Raw genomic sequence first — 16,859 nt, 5'->3', positions numbered from 1 at the left:
GCACAACTGCAGCTTAGGGTAACAAAGGAAAAAGCATCAAATCTTTATCTAAGGAGTAGAAAAAAATTTCAAGGAGAAGCCAGTTATTTTCTAAAAGTTGAAAGTAAACATGTATTTGACAGGGAATTCTGAATCTGAATGTTCTTTCTATGCAGTTGAGAGGGTAAGGAATTGGGTCACAACCTCACTTCTCACTGTAGTCAATGATGTTATCCATTCGATCCTCTACTTTCACTTGTAATTTATGGTGACTTTTCATTTGTTTTTCAGAAAATCACTCTAGCAGCTCTTGGGATCGCTAGCCCCCTTTCATTGCTTCAATATTTAAGTACAGGCCTACAAAGAAGTGGCTGGGATCTGAATCATGGTCTTAGTTGCCACTTGGGGTGGTCAAATATTGGTACCTACACCAGGTGGTTGGTCTCTTGTGAACATTCCCCAAGTATGCCAGTTCAGATCTCGCTTAAATGCTGTGTGCTCCGTTTCCCCAAAACCATATATATATTCTGATGGTAGGCGTGTAGATATTTGAATGAACTGGTTGTTAAAAGCAAATCCAGGAAGGCGAGAATCCCAACTGAAAACAAAAGAAAACAATTTTATTCCTGTATACACATACAAATAGTATCACAAATAATAATGGTAATTCTTTCTTAGGTGTTATAAAAATCAATTGTATTTTTCTCTATAGGCCTATCATACCCAGATACAAATGGAAATAGATAATTTTTCCAATACATTTTTTTGGCTAAGTTAAGGAATATCTAAAATATGTTTCATATATTCATAATCATATTATGGCTACATGTTTGTCTTTAGACATATATTGCTTTTTAAAATAAAATTAATATAAAGTTATCAGTAATATATGACCTAGAAATAATATATGTCCTAGGAATTGAGAGTCCTTTATTGTCCCGATCCCTTGAGATAATCAGTAAATTTTTACTACGTATAGAATAAAAAGAAATCAATATCAAAATAAACTATAAGGTATAATGGATATTTTAATTCTAAACTCTATTATTATTTCCAATCATTTTCTTCTTCTTTTGTTTTGTATTTATAAAACCATGTGTTTATGAAGAAATCCAGAAGAAATGTGTTACAGAGAATGTCATTTGCAAGAAGAAGATAAAAGAAGAAGAAGAGAAAGTTGGCAGAGAAAGGAAACATAAGTATTAAAAAGAATTTGAGACATATTCAAATTTTTATATTAATGATTTTGGAAAAGTATTTACTAAAGAATAATGCTTCCTGAAAAACAATAAATAATGCCTCTGCATCAGGAATTTTCTACAAAATCATTTTGCTTCTTATCCTTTGGAACAAAACTATTATCATAACAACAAAATTTTAAAACAATATAAACATAATTTTCTTCATTATTTGTATCCATACTGACAATACCTGAACACATCGTGACAGTATCTTGTAAAGGATAGCAGGGCAAGCTTAAATTACATAGAAGTATCTTTTAATACACTGTAGTTTGTAGAGCTTTTTACCAAAAAAAGGTAATATTTTAAAATTTATATTTATTCATTAGACATAAAAACATATCTATATGTGTATATCTTAATTTCCTTTCATCAATTCCTGACAAACATAGTATTAACTTTATCAGATTCCAGGACCAAAAAACTCCAATTTCAATAGTTCTAATAAAATATTTACATAACACATTTCCAACTACTTATTTTGACAACACTCATCGTGCTTTTCAATAGGAGTCTTGGTTCTCAACTTGATTAGAAGAGTGGGTCTGATATTTAATAATGAAATTCAACACATCCAAAGTGTAAATAAAATTTTCACCAACTGTTAATGATTTGCTGACTTTAGTTTTTAAATGTTAATATAAGCCAAATTATTTAATACATACACCTAAAACCACTTTTGGTGTGATGACATGCTAGCACAGTGAAAATACCCTTCATATCAAATAATTGAATCACTTACATAATTCTTCCTGTGCTTCTCCTTCGAATCTGGATGCCAAAAGGATTTTCCTTGATTTCAACATCATAAAGTCTATTTTCATAAGTACTTGTCGGTGTAGCTGGAATGTTTAATGGTACTGGAACTTCATATCTCTTATTTTGGGGGTCATAAATCTATTACAGAGAGATAATGAAAACAGATATGTTTAGTTCTTATTGCCAACATATTAGGTACATATAATTAACTAATTTAAATAATGGTTCAAACAAGAATATTTAGAATTCTTATCATAATTCCTAATTTTGTATCCATGGCCCATATATCTATATAGAATTCCATACACATATATAGATATGTAATGGACTCAAATTATGTACTGTATTTTACCTGTTTTAATGTTTTATAATTCATTTTTCCATACAATGAGAAATCTTCAGAAAGAGAACTTTAAAGCTAAATATTCATTTATATGCATACACAAAATTATTTATCACTTCATGGTTAGACAAAGTTGTTTCAATATTTTTGCCTTATATATGATCTTACAATGAATATTAATGCTAATTTATCTTCATTCATGTCTTTATTTCCTCAGTACATTACTTATAAGTGATAATATTAGGTCAGAGTATTCTAACATTTGTAGGATCCTTGATAAACTATTGGTAAACTGTTTTCCAGAATTAGTGTACTAATTAATATTCTCACTAAGAGGTGTACTCTAATACTGTTATATGTTAAACTAAAAAGCATTTATTTCTCAAACAGTCATTTATTTCCTTGCTGATGAGGATAAACCATTTTCTACACAATTATTCAAATTTAGCTTTCCGATTCTTTGTATTTGCCTTTAGTTCCTTTTATTTTTAATGAGTATAATTACTTTAATATTTTAGTCCAAATTTTATTTCTTCTTCTGTTAAATGTCTGCTTGTGAGGTCTTAATATTTTTCTTGATTGTATGAGTTGAAATTGCTTTCCATTTGTCATATATGAGTCCATACTATTTCTAATAGTTTTCTTAATGGATTCCCTTGGAGCTCTTAAGTAAAAAATAATTGCTAAGTATAACTATTGAAAGAAATTATCTCTTTTGTATTTCTTATTGCATTGGCCAGAAAATTCAGATCACTGTTTAAAAAGAAATAATGGAAACAGTAAGCATCTTATTGTGTTTATTTTTTTCTGTTTTGTTTATTTTAATGGGACAACCAACATAGTCCAATTCTAAGTGATTTATCAATTTATCAAGAATTTAAATAACTAAAAAATCATGACCATATGTTTAATTATTCACAAAGCTAGCAAAAACAAAAAATTTTATTTACTGTTCATCTAGCTATGAGCTCTGTAGGAAAAAAAAGTTTTACTTTATAGAATTAAAATGTCATCAACCCAGTTAATAATCCTTAGTATTACATGAAAAATCCAAGCACCAAATCTATTTAAAATCTGTCTTGAGAGATGAATCATGCATTGAGATAGTTTATATTAAACATACCTTAAACTGCAGCATATCATCTTTATGATATTTCACCTCCACATGAAGAGTTGGGATGGGATCAGAAGGTAGCTTTATTCGAGCTTTTACAGTATTCAGCTGGAGGTCAGCTGTTATACCCACTGATGAGTAATGAGTTGACTGGACTAAGTAAGAGTTGTCTTCTTTAGGAAAGTAACACTCAGGTGCTTTGGATCCTAAAGGAGCCTAAAAACAAGACAAGTTCATTGTCAGAAATTGTAAGCATTGTAATATTAAAAAAAATAATAAGGTAGACATGTTAATCACATGTTGTATGATTTACAAATGTTATTGTTTAATACTAGAATGAAATTGCAGTCATAGCACAAAATATCTATTAGGCAACATGACACACCATGTACTAAAATGTTTAGAATATTTATATTTTGACTCTAAAGATAGACAGGTAGAGCAGAACAATCAAATGTCATAGTTTTTCAATTCAGAATATAGTTGATTGTATTGTCTCTGAACATAATTAAGTATATTACTCATAACTTTTGATCCCAAGCTTGTTTTTACACTTCTTATTGATTACTGCCTTTTTTTGTGTGTAAAATGACTCTACAATAATCCTCAGAGTGGCATGAATATAAAGTTCTTTTCTTTTACTTATAATCAAAGTATATTATTCTTTATTTCATGACTGGTCTTTCTATTGGTTAATTACATCCTTACCAGTATTATAATAGCAACTGCAGCCAAAGATCAGGGCTAATTGGTCTTTCTTATTAAATTAATATATTGTTGGAAGAAGCAATGTGCCCATCTATATTTCCCAGTCTCTTTTGAGGAAGTTGTATGTGACACCCCCCTGCCAAATCTCCTTAAAAGAAAAGGATATAAGCTGATTAAATTAGGATAGCCTTTGCTCTTCCACCTTCCAGGCCTGGAATGCTGCATATGTAATTGTATAATAAAACTTTGTGGATGAAAGACAAATGATAAATAGGGAACATTGACAACATTTAGATACCAGAATATTAGGCCTGGGATTTTTTCTGTAATAGAAAAATAAATCCTGTCTTGTTTAACCAAATCAGATTTTAGGTCTCTGATACTTTCAGCTTCAGGCAATCCTTAACTGATAGGAATACTTCAGTATTCATTCCAAAGGCATGGAATCGAGTGCCAATGGAACCAGGAAAATGATCAACTTTAGAAAGTCTGTATATGTCTGCTTCATAGCTATCTTTCTGCCCAGTATCACTTTCCCTTTATCATTTTATGTTTTCTCATTTATCTTTCTTGGTAGTTTATCAGCATTGTTATTTTTTGTAGTTAGGATGAAAATAATCTTGTGATTTAATTTATGGAAACTGTATAAATCCCATCTAAACCACCCCTTTTCATATAATCTCAATCCCTATGTCCCTCACTTGCTTTCTTACACTCAGTTGCAAAACAACAATGCTGGGAAAAAAACCTATCCTCTACATTCTCAGTGCCTACAACTGTGTGGCTGAATGGCTTGAAAAATGCACACAATCATGTAGACTGCTCTCCCTTTATATAATCATAAAAGTTAGAGTGGGTCCAAAAGATCAATCATACTATATTTGCCTAGTTCACTATCACACTGCCCTGAAAAACATTTTCCTTTTTTCTCCCATCACAAAAACCCTCCCTATTCTCATCATCTCCTAATGATTTTCGTTAGTATTTTAGTATGGAAAGGAAAGCAATTGGGAGAAAAATCAGAACAAAACACCACAACTACCCACCCACCTCTTTACCTCCTGTTACAGAATATGTATGGTCTACACCTCTATCTAAGGTGAACCATTTCATTCGTGTACCCAATCCCACGCCTCCTTGCCAATGAAGACATTTCTCCTGCAATTCTCAATTCTCTGTCCTGCATCACTAATATTCTACTTATTATTGGTTATTCTCAATGGCATAAACCAATTTGATTTCTCCCATCTTAAAAGAAACTGTCACCTCACTCATTTCTCTAATTACTGCTCTATTTTTTTATGCTTTCCTTAGAGCAAAATATAAAAGGTTCGCCATATTCACTATCTCTAATTTGTCTCTTCATTCTTACTGGAATCTCATTCTCACTCTGACCAGGCTTTAACTTCCAGCACTCCATCAGTATTTCTCTTGTAATAGTTACCAAAGACTTCCATGCTGCCAAATCCATACTTCAGTTTCTAGTTCTTATTTTACTGATTTATAAGTATAATTTGCACAGTTGATAATCTTCTCTGTCTTGAAATGCCTTGTTCACTTGGCTGACAGGAAGCAACATTTTCTTTGTTTTCAACCTACTTCTTTTACAATTTGTTCTCAGTCTCTTTTCTGCTTCCTTATCACTTCCCTGAGTCTAAATGTTGGATGATTCAGGGTTTAGTTTTTGACTTTTCCCTTTTCTATTCAAGCTCATTCCTTTGATGATGTCCTCTCATCACATGATTTTAAACACTGTATATATGCTGACTCTAAATTTTAGATCTTACCAATGATATAAAATTTTCAGTTTCATTAGTTTACATCTCACAGTTGGAAAACTGCACTTGGATTTGTACTGAGTACCTCAACCTTAATTTGTCTAAATCTTAACTCTTTCCCTCCATGTTCGTTTCCGCACAGTTTTGTCAATCTTTGTTACTATCAACTTTCTTTTTTCCAGCTGTTTAAACCAAAAACTTGAAGTCATTTTTACTCTTCTCTCATATTCTATATCCAATCAAGGAACAACACATTTTGGCTTTATCTTAAAAATATGCAGAAAAGTCAAACACTTATTACTAATTCTACCATTACCACTGTGGCTCAATCTACCAATATTTTATTTTGATTACTGTAACAGCCTCTTTCCTGGTTTCCCTGCCTTATTCTTCTAACAGTCTGTTCTCAACACAGAAGCCATTATGGTCCTATTAAGATGGAAATTTAATTTTCTCATTCATCTTTTCAAAACTCTCCAGAAGTATTCTATCTCAGAGTAAAAATCTTAATCCTAAAAATGGTCTAAGTAATTGATCTACATTATTTGTTCCCATATGTCTATAATTTCATCTTCTGCTGTTCTTCCATTCACTTCCATTCTGTTTCAGACACGATGGCCTCCTTGCTGTTTGTGGACTATACCAGGTACATTCTTACTTCAGATGTACTTCAGGTTGATGTATTTTCTTTATGGAATATTATTCCTTCCTTTCTTTCTTTCAACTCTTTTAACAAATGCCACCTTCTCAAAGAAACCTTCTGTGTACAATCATTAAAGTAACACCACTGTCATTCTCCGCCCCCCTTCTCCTTTTCTGCTTTATTGTTCTCCATAATACTTATCTAACATAAAACATAATTTTTTAGGTTATCTATTTGTTTTCCCACACTAGAATATAAACTCTATCAGGGAAGAGGGTTTTGTTTATTTTCTTCGTCTAGAACAGTGCCTAGAACAAAGTAGTTCTCAAGAATTTGTTAAATGGATCAATGAATAAACAGGATGGTCTAAAGAAACATAAATTTTCTAAATCATCATATTTAATGGACTTCTAATGTTAAAGCTTCACTTGTTTGACTTAAAAATCTATAAGGTGTTGAATAGTAATAGTAATGGGAAAAATAAAGTTTTCACATTTTCTTATTAGAAGTTATTGGAGCTTTAGTACCCATCATTTATATTCATTTTTTTAACTTTTATATTGGAGTATAGTTGATTAACAAGGTTGTGTTAGTTTCAGTTGATAATGAGAGTAAGTGACCACGCACTGAATGCAATGGAGAATGGGTATGGATTTGAATGAAGAGTTGGAATTTAAAAAGAAGATTTTGGAGGCATATTGGAAAGATACTTCACTATTTGGCTTTTATTGATTTCATTATCATTTCTCCTCCTCACTTCTTTTCTTCAATTCTTCCATAAACTTTCCTAATGGTAAAGATTATGCTACTTCATCAAGCAATGGAGAGGAATGAGGGCCATTTCTCTGGTGGCAGAGATTCTATATATTCCCTCATATAAGTGCAGACATTTCTGGGAAGTTGCTGGCAGATGTGTCTAGACTCTTCTCAGTGTTATAACACATGCATTTAATTTATTGATTATATGAAATAATTTCTTTTTTTGCTGACAAAACCCAATGATGTAACCAAAAGTTCAGAATTTAAAAAATAAAATGAGTGTAGCAAGAGGGGACTTTTCCCATATCCCTTTCTGTAAAAATGTCTACTATCAATGACCATCATTGTTGTTGAAAATGTTTTTCTTTTAATTAATTTATTTTATTTATTTATTTTTGGCTGCATTGGATCTTTGTTGCTGTGTGTGGGCTTTCTCTAGTTGCAGTGAGCGGGGGCTACTCTTCCTTGTGGTGCACAGGCTTCTAATTGTGGTGGCCTCTCGTTGAGAGAACAGGATCTAGGTGTGCAGGCCCCAGTAGTTGTGGCATGCAGGCTCAGTAGTTGTGGCTCACAGACTCTAGAGCGCAGGATCAGCAGTTGTGGCACACGGGCCTAGCTACTCCACAGCACGTGGGATCTTCCGGGGCCAGAGCTTGAACCCGTGTGCCCTGCATTGGCAGGCAGATTCCTAACCACTGCACCACCAGGGAAGCCCTGTTCTTGAAAGTTTGACCAAAATTACTGGCAGAAATTGTCACCTCTTAGTGGAACAGATACAGCCCATCAATCAATTTCAGAAATTTTAATAACTTGAGACAATGCTTTTGAAACACTACTCCCTACTGGCATAATACCTTGCTCAATTAAGCTAGTCAGCCACAACTAACATCTAACAAAGTGCAACAAATAGAGTTCTAGTTTATTAAATAAAGTAATACTATCCAAAATGCCTGGAAAGCAACTTACACATCCATTTAGTCTGGCTTTTACTAAATTATGTCTTTGGAGAATTAAGATAAAGATAAATTATCTATTAGAAGTCCTAATTTCAAATTCCAAATGCTTCTCTAGATGAATTTAGTTTATATGCTGTAGAATTAAAATTATAATATATACAGTTTACTTTGAAACGTTTATGTGAAAGCCTTATCTTGAATAATTAAAATTCTTATTACCGTTTCCCATAAGCAGCCACGTTCTTCACAGCGTTGTTTAGTTGCAATGTCTGCATCTGGATAACAAGTAAACTTTTCAGCTTCCAAGAAAGTTTGATCCCATTGAACAGTAAAGTTTCTTCCAAGGTTAAACATGAGATTGTAAATTAGTAGATTCTTTGAAGAGAAAGAAAACATTAAAATATTTCTGACCACTGGACAATTTAAAAATACTTAACATTTTTAAAATGCAGCAACCCCACAGCAATTCTTCAAATCAAATCATTAATAATTTTAATATAATACTAAAAGAAAGAATAGAAAAGAAAAAACATGGCATGCCACTGAAATAGCTAGAATCTCAAGAGTTCTCAAAACTATGAGAAATTATAGAATACTAATAAAAAACATTATCTTTAAATCCAGATGTGTTCAAGTCTCAGTTCTGATACTTAATGCTCATGAATCTGGGGAAATTATCTACTCTGTTTTATCTTCAATTTCCTCCTCCTGTAAAATGGAGATAATGAATAAATGATCTGTGAAATTTAAAACACCTGGCATTATGCTTGGGGCATACCAGGTATGAAATAAATAGTAGTCCCCTCAATGAAGAAAAAGGGAAGAAAATGTTGACCACTTTGATTGATTTGGAGGCTCCCAGAGTCAGAGGAGGGGAATATTATTTATTTATTTTCCTAATTTTATCCACTGCTTATAATATTTGAGGGACAAGTTAGAGAGGAGATAACATGGTATTATGCAAAAAGAAAAAAAAGTGAAAGGATAGTGTCCAAGAACAGGAGAATTAGAAAGATGTATCTATAAGTGTCTTTGTAAATCTTTACATTAGCATAAAAATAGAAACAGATATAAACTGGGATTGTAAAAACATATAATAAAACAATTTTGTATTATGCCCACTTGATAATCTTTGTTAGAGTCATAAAGTTCTCAATAAGCCTGTATTATTTATTGATTAGTTCTTATAGTCCTAGGAATATATACATTATAGTATTCTTACTAATAAAAAATAATTAACCAATACATATCTTTATGGAAATTCCTAAGTGAAAAACTGGGCCAGAGGACTTAGAAGCTAGACAAAAATACTCTAAGAAAATGTCCTACATCTCAATTTAGAATTTATGCTAACATTACTAATATTTAGGAATATAGGAATGGTAGAAAAGTAAATGCCAATAAATATCACTTCCATGTTTTAAATTATTTTTGTCTAACATTTTAAATAATTAATTTTTTACCTGAAGCAACATTATGATTAAATATGACATTTTACATATGAGGAAGCTGAGATAATGAGAGATTAATTTACTGTGTTTAAATGCACAGACTGCAGGGCTGCAATTTGAGCCCAATTCTATTACTCCTTTTCCCCCTCTAGTACACTTGTTAAACAAGGCAAGAACGAGGATAAGAAAGGGACTACTTGAAGGGGAGACTGTAAACAAAAATTTGAAAGAGAAGTACAAGATATATTGAGGACAAAGGGAGTTCATGAAAGGAGAAGTAGAGAGAATTGAAGAAATGGATTCAATCATTACCTTAAGAAGTCTTAAATGAGAAGGTAAAACTTTTAGATTCTTTATCGTATGCAGTAGGTAAGAGTTCAGGATAGGAGAATGGTATCAAAAAATATATTAGAAAGGCATACATAAGTGATACACAAGATAAAATTAAATAGAGAGGGAGAAGTAGTATCAGTTCACCTTAAGGTTGATATCTCAACATAAATTGAGATAATCTAAAATGGAATATTGCCAGCAAAAGGAAAAGAAAAGAAAGATATGTAATGAAGAACAAAAAAAATCACAAAACCAAGAGCCTGAATGGTTATATAATGTTAATTATGAGAGTATGTGATAACTAAAATATTTTAAGATTGTACTTACCTGGTTGGAAGTATCATAAGTGAAATTGTAGTGAGCTCTCATTGGTTGATTATCTTCCATCACTGAAACTTCTGTAACAGTGTCTATCAACCCAAGGATTTTTATAGTCTCAAATGCTAAAGTGGTTCCTTCCTGGTATGACGAATGTGTGCATATAACATCTAATTTGTTCTGAAAAATGTATATAATATTATATATCAAGTAGAAGGTCATTGGATACAAATTAGAAATGAAAAGTGTATTTATACTGATTAAATCTTACAGTTCTAAAAATGTATAAACTATAGTTTTTACTAAATAAAAATAATTAACCAATACATACTTTAATGAAAATTGCTAAGTGAAAAACTCTAGACAAGAGAGCTTAGGAATTAGCCAAAATTCTAAGAAAATGTTCTACATCTCACATAATTTAGAATTTATTTATGCTGATAATACTAATAAATTAGTATTATTTAGTATTAAATTATAGCATTATTTGGTATTTAATAATATAGTATAATAAGAAAAGAACCAATCATCTATCCCTCCATTCCCAACAGCTCTTCACATCAAAGTACCCTATATAAATACACTTATTAGTAACTCTTTAAAATTGTCTTTTATACATGCTCTAAAATTATTTTCAGAGATAAATTATGCATGACACAAATCATGTATATTCCTTCTCATTCTCTTCATTGGTGAAGAATAAATTATCTTTGGCAAAAAAGAATATATGAAGAAATCTAACTTCTACAAAAAGCATTGCTACTAATTATTCAAAATTTAATCTTGTGCATAGCTTTTTCATTTTCACCCCAAATCCATGACAGTCACTGCTGTGATTGGTATATTAAAACATTTTCAAATATGTTGAGATTATTTTCCCAGGACATAGTGCTTAAACCAGACATAGTGCTACAAGAAGTCTGAAGATTTCTGTGCATCAATTTCATCAACAGAAACTCATCTATTACATTGAAATATAAAAATTTAAGGTAATTCATATACAATTTAATAATTTAAATTGAACAATTTATTTTGTTTCTTTCCACTGATTTCTGGAGAGAAATGTAACATCATTCCAAAAGGCACAATCTAGACATTAACAAGGTATTATATTTAGCTATGTGTTCAAGGAGAATGCTTACATTAGAAACTGAAAATGTATATAAAATGTAGTTGCCATTTTGGATGGTATCTGAAATGGTGAAAAAAAAAGTTATCAGATCAAAATGTAATGTTAAATTCTGTTTTATTTTTACAGTTAGACAACACAGGGAATTTTTTTTAAATAGATATTATTTATTAATGAAGCAAATTAAACAGATTATTCTTTTAAATTAAGGTTCTTAATTATCTTTAAATGAAACTATTTTGGTAGTTTATTTTCCCAGGAAGTAAAGGTAGTGAATGCATCTTTGCCCAGTTTGATTTTTCAAGGACTGCTAAAATAGTTCTGGAAATTCAGAGAGCACAAAACTTGTAGTAAAATATATATAATTATAACTATTTTTTGAATGATATTTTATCTCTTTTTAGTAAACTGTGGAACATTCAGTTTATTTTGGGAAGCCATGGCACACCACAATTTTGGTTCGCATCTTTCAGTGTGTTTTTTCATTATTTGAAGAATGAGTGAATGTGGAGACATTAAAGTTTCAAATAAACTTTAATGAGAAAAATTGAAGAAAGCAATTATTTTCTGCATGATATATGTAACAATGTAACATAACTTTTTATCAACATGTTTCTTTAACAGGGAACTAAAGATTATAACTAAAATAATTAGGAAGAAAGAGTGGAAAAAATAAAGGGAATACTAGGATTTATATACAATACTTTGAATAACATTAATTTACTTAAAATTTTAATCCTAGGAAATAAAAATAGAGTCAGAACCCAAACTGAAGGTCATTTTATTGTCTTGTGTTTGATTGATTATTCAGAAAATTTTGATTTTAACTTTTTAACACACTTCAGTATATAGATATCATATTAAATGTCTGATTAAATCATAACTCCATATTTTTAACCATTTTATATGAAGTAAATTATCAATATAATTTTTTGCAAGTAGAAAACAGGAATGAATTTGGAAATATTTATATAATCTGAGAAATGAGAATAACCTTAAAATCAGGTTCCACATGCTACCAATAGAGGTATTATCTCAACAACATTCTTTACCTGATGATTACAAAACAATTTACTTCTGCTGCAATCCTCTCTTACAGAATTTCTATGTAGTAAATGCTTTGAATCTATTCTCAGGGCAGAGCTCACCCTAGTGTGTTTGACTCTAAGGTATTTGAGAAAGAGGGAGAAGGCTGGTGTGCTGGCGTATAATGAGAAATGGAGAATGGTAGGGCACAGTGTGTGTGCATGAGTGTGTGTGCGTGTGTGTGTAAAATGTGCAGGACATAGTGAATGCCCTAGGTCTTGGTAAAGACTGTGGCTCTTAATTGAGTAAAATGGAGAATTGATACAGGGTTTTGAGCAGAAGTGTAATGATTTGAATCATCTTTTAAAGGGATCACTCTATCTGCTGGTTGGTAAATAGAATGTAAAAAAGGGGGATTGACAAGAGCTATTGACCTAGAGACCAGTTAGGGAGCTATTGCAGTAATTAAAATGAAAAGTAGTGATGATAATGGTGGAGTTTATGAGAGAACCAAGATCAAGGTGGAACCAAGAGAAATTCCTAGGTTGTGACAGACAAGAGTGAACTCTAAAGTTTTTGGCATCTTGCAGAGATGAAATTACCATCAACTGACAAGGGGAAGACAATATATCTGGCGGAGCAGATATATTGTGGTAATCTACATATTCATAGGAGATAAGACTTAAAAAAGAACAGAATTTTTTTCATAGATTCCATATTTTCAAAATTGTAAGAGAGCACACCAATACATAGGCTATTTCTTGGCGTTAATTTAGAGATATTTGGATGTTTCATATACTATAGACAAAGGCATATAGGGCATTATTTAATATATCTGAAAAGTAGTGAGCTATAATAGAAGGTAAACTATAATTTTTTATACGTACATATATAAAACACATACCTAAAAAATATATATATATACTTTTTCAGATTCTTGTCCATTATAGTTCATTAAAAGATATTGAATATAGTTCCCTGTGCTATATATTAGGTCCTTGTTGTTTATCTATTTATATATACAGTATTGTGTATTTGTTAACCCCAAACTCCCAATTTATCCCTCCCCAGCTACATTAATTAACTAAAGCCTTAATATTGGTTTTCTTTTACAGTAATAAAACTTTAGTTTTAACCACTATAATCATATAAGATAGTTGAAAATAGGATGCAAGTTATACATCTGTGAATTTATTAACTATTTTAATTTTTATACAGTAATCTAATAAGATATTTATATTTGTCAAAGACTTTTTATGATAAACCAAAAGATAAAAATATTGTAATTAAATATATATAATTTAAATACCAATGTTAAATTTCATAAAGTAACCTAAAATCTTAAGATAGATATAAAACAGCAATTAAAAATTAAAACTTGTGGAAAAAAGAAAAAACTAAACAGAGACAAAAGGATAGGGACGGGTCCTGCACCAGCGGGAGAGAGCTGTGAAGGAGGAAAAGTGTCCACACACTAGGAAGCCCCTTCGCGGGTGGAGGCTTCGGGAGGCGGAGTGGGGGAGCTTGGGAGCCGCGGAGGAGAGCACAGCAACAGGGGTGCGGAGGACAAAGCGGACAGATTCCAGCGCAGAGGATCGGGCCGACCGGAACTCGCCAGCCGAGAGGCTTGTCTGCTCGCCCGCCGGGGCGGGCGGGACTGGGAGCTGAGGCTCCGGCTTTTGTCGGAGCGCCGGGAGAGGACTGAGGTTGGCGGCGTGAACACAGCCTGCAGGGCGTTAGTGCACCGCGGCTGGCCGGGAGAGAGTCCGGGGAGAAGTCTGGAACTGCCGAAGAGGCAAGAGACTTTTACGTCCCTCTTTGTTTCCTGGTGCACGAGGAGAGGGGATTAAGAACGCTGCTTGAGAGAGCTCCAGGGACGGGCGCGAGCCGCGGCTAAAAGTGCGGAGCCCAGAGACAGACATGAGACGCTAGGGCCGCTGCTGCCGCCACCGGGAGGCCTGTGTGCGAACACAGGTCACTAGCCACACGCCCTTCCGGGGAGCCTGTGCAGCCCGCCACTGCCAGGGTCCCGGGATCCAGGGACAACTCCCCCGGGAGAACGCACAGGCGCGCCTCAGGCTGCAACTTCTCGCCGGCCTCTGCCGCAGCAGGCCCGCCCCACACTCCGTGCCCCTCCCTACCCCCGGGCCTGAGTGACCCAGAGCCTCCGAATCAGCGGCTCCTTTAACCCCGTCCTGTCTGAGCAAAGAACAGACGCCCTCCGGCGACCTACACGCACAGGCGGGGCTAAATCCAAAGCTGAGCCCCCGGGAGCTGTGAGAACAAAGAAGAGAAAGGGAAATCTCTCCCAGCAGCATCAGAAGCAGCGGATTAAAGCTCCACAATCAACTTGATGTACCCTGCATCTGTGGAATACCTGAATAGACAACCAATCATCCCAAATTAAGGAGCCCTGTGGATGAAAGGTTCTTGGTGCTGCAGCCAGGAGTCAGTGCTGTGCCTCTGAGGTGGGAGAGCCAACTTCAGGACACTGATCCACAAGAGACCTCCCAGCTGCACATAATATCAAACAGCAAAAATTTCCGAGAGATCTCCATCTCAACGCCAGCACCCAGCTTCACTCAACGACCAGCAAGCTACAGTGCTGGACATCCTATGCCAAACAACTAGCAAGACAGGAACACAACCCCACCCATTAGCAGAGAGGCGGCCCAAAATCATAATAAGTCTACAGACACCCCAAAACACACCACCAGACGTGGACCTGCCCACCAGAAAGACAAGATCTAGCCTCATCCACCAGAACACAGGCACTAGTACCCTCCACCAGGAAGCCTACACAACCCACTGAACCAACCTTAGCCACTGGGGACAGACACAAAAAACAACAGGAACTACGAACCTTCAGCCTGCAAAAAAGGAGACCCCAAACACAGTAAGATAAGCAAAATGAAAAGACAGAAAAACACACCGCAGATGAAGGAGCAAGATAAAAACCCATCAGACCTAACAAATGAAGAGGAAATAGGCAGTCTACCTGAAAAAGAACTCAAAATAATGATAGTAAGGTTGATCCGAAATCTTGGAGATAGAATGGACAATAGAATGGACAAAATGCAAGAATCAGTTAACAAGGACCTAGAAGAACTAAAGATGAAACAAGCAACGATGAACAACACAATAAATGAAATTAAAAGCACTCTAGATGGGATCAATAGCAGAATAACTGAGGCAGAAGAACGGATAAGTGACCTGGAAGATAAAATAGTGGAAATAACTACTGCAGAGCAGAATAAAGAAAAAAGAATGAAAAGAACTGAGGACAGTCTCAGAGACCTCTGGGACAACATTAAACGTACCAACATTCGAATTATAGGGGTTCCAGAAGAAGAAGAGAAAAAGAAAGGGACTGAGAAAATATTTGAAGAGATTATAGTTGAAAACTTCCCTAATATGGGAAAGGAAATAGTTAATCAAGTCCAGGAAGCACAGAGAGTCCCATACAGGATAAATCCAAGGAGAAATACGCCAAGACACATATTAATCAAACTGTCAAAAATTAAATACAAAGGAAACATATTAAAAGCAGCAAGGGAAAAACAACAAATAACACACAAGGGAATCCCCATAAGGTTAACAGCTGATCTTTCAGCAGAAACTCTGCAAGCCAGAAGGGAGTGGCAGGACATATTGAAAGTGTTGAAGGAGAAAAACCTGCAACCAAGATTACTCTACCCAGCAAGGATCTCATTCAGATTTGATGGAGAAATTAAAACCTTTAGAGACAAGCAAAAGCTGAGAGAGTTCAGCACCACCAAACCAGCTCTACAACAACTGCTAAAGGAACTTCCCTAGGCAAGAAACACAAAAGAAGGAAAAGACCTACAATAACAAACCCAAAACAATTAAGAAAATGGGAATGGGAACACACATATCGATAATTACCTTAAATGTAAATGGACTAAATGCTCCCACCAAAAGACACAGATTGGCTGAATGGATACAAAAACAAGACCCATATATTTGCTGTCTACAAGAGACCCGTATGCTAACACATATATATGGAATTTAAGAAAAAAAAAAATGTCATGTAAAACCTAGGGGTGAAACAGGAATAAAGACACAGACTTACTAGAGAATGGACTTGAGGCTATGGGGAGGGGGAAGGGTAAACGGTGACAAAGCAATAAAGAGGCATGGACATGTATACACTACCAAACGTAAGGTAGATAGCTAGTGGGAAGCAGCCGCATAGCACAGGGAGATCAGCTCGGTGCTGTGTGACCGCCTGGAGGGGTGGGATAGGGAGGGTGGGAGGGAGGGTGACGCAAGCGGGAAGAGATATGGGAACATATGTATAT

General features: G+C 34.1%; 1 protein-coding gene across 1 annotated transcript in view; it reads right to left on the bottom strand.

The window, feature by feature from the left end:
- Positions 1 to 16,859, bottom strand: part of SI (sucrase-isomaltase) — a 125,515-nt gene that overhangs the window by 36,773 nt on the left and 71,883 nt on the right. Inside the window, exons 23-28 of the mRNA XM_030857021.2 lie at positions 11,525 to 11,574; positions 10,392 to 10,562; positions 8,500 to 8,655; positions 3,446 to 3,652; positions 1,963 to 2,117; positions 409 to 577 (exon numbers count right to left, since the gene is read on the bottom strand). Of these exons, the coding sequence (XP_030712881.1) occupies positions 409 to 577; positions 1,963 to 2,117; positions 3,446 to 3,652; positions 8,500 to 8,655; positions 10,392 to 10,562; positions 11,525 to 11,574 (908 nt within the window). The remainder of the gene's footprint in view (positions 1 to 408; positions 578 to 1,962; positions 2,118 to 3,445; positions 3,653 to 8,499; positions 8,656 to 10,391; positions 10,563 to 11,524; positions 11,575 to 16,859) is intronic.

The sequence above is a fragment of the Globicephala melas genome, chromosome 4, assembly GCF_963455315.2.
Source record: "Globicephala melas chromosome 4, mGloMel1.2, whole genome shotgun sequence".
Lineage (NCBI taxonomy): Eukaryota > Metazoa > Chordata > Mammalia > Artiodactyla > Delphinidae > Globicephala > Globicephala melas.
This window is presented reverse-complemented; position numbering and strand designations above follow the sequence as displayed.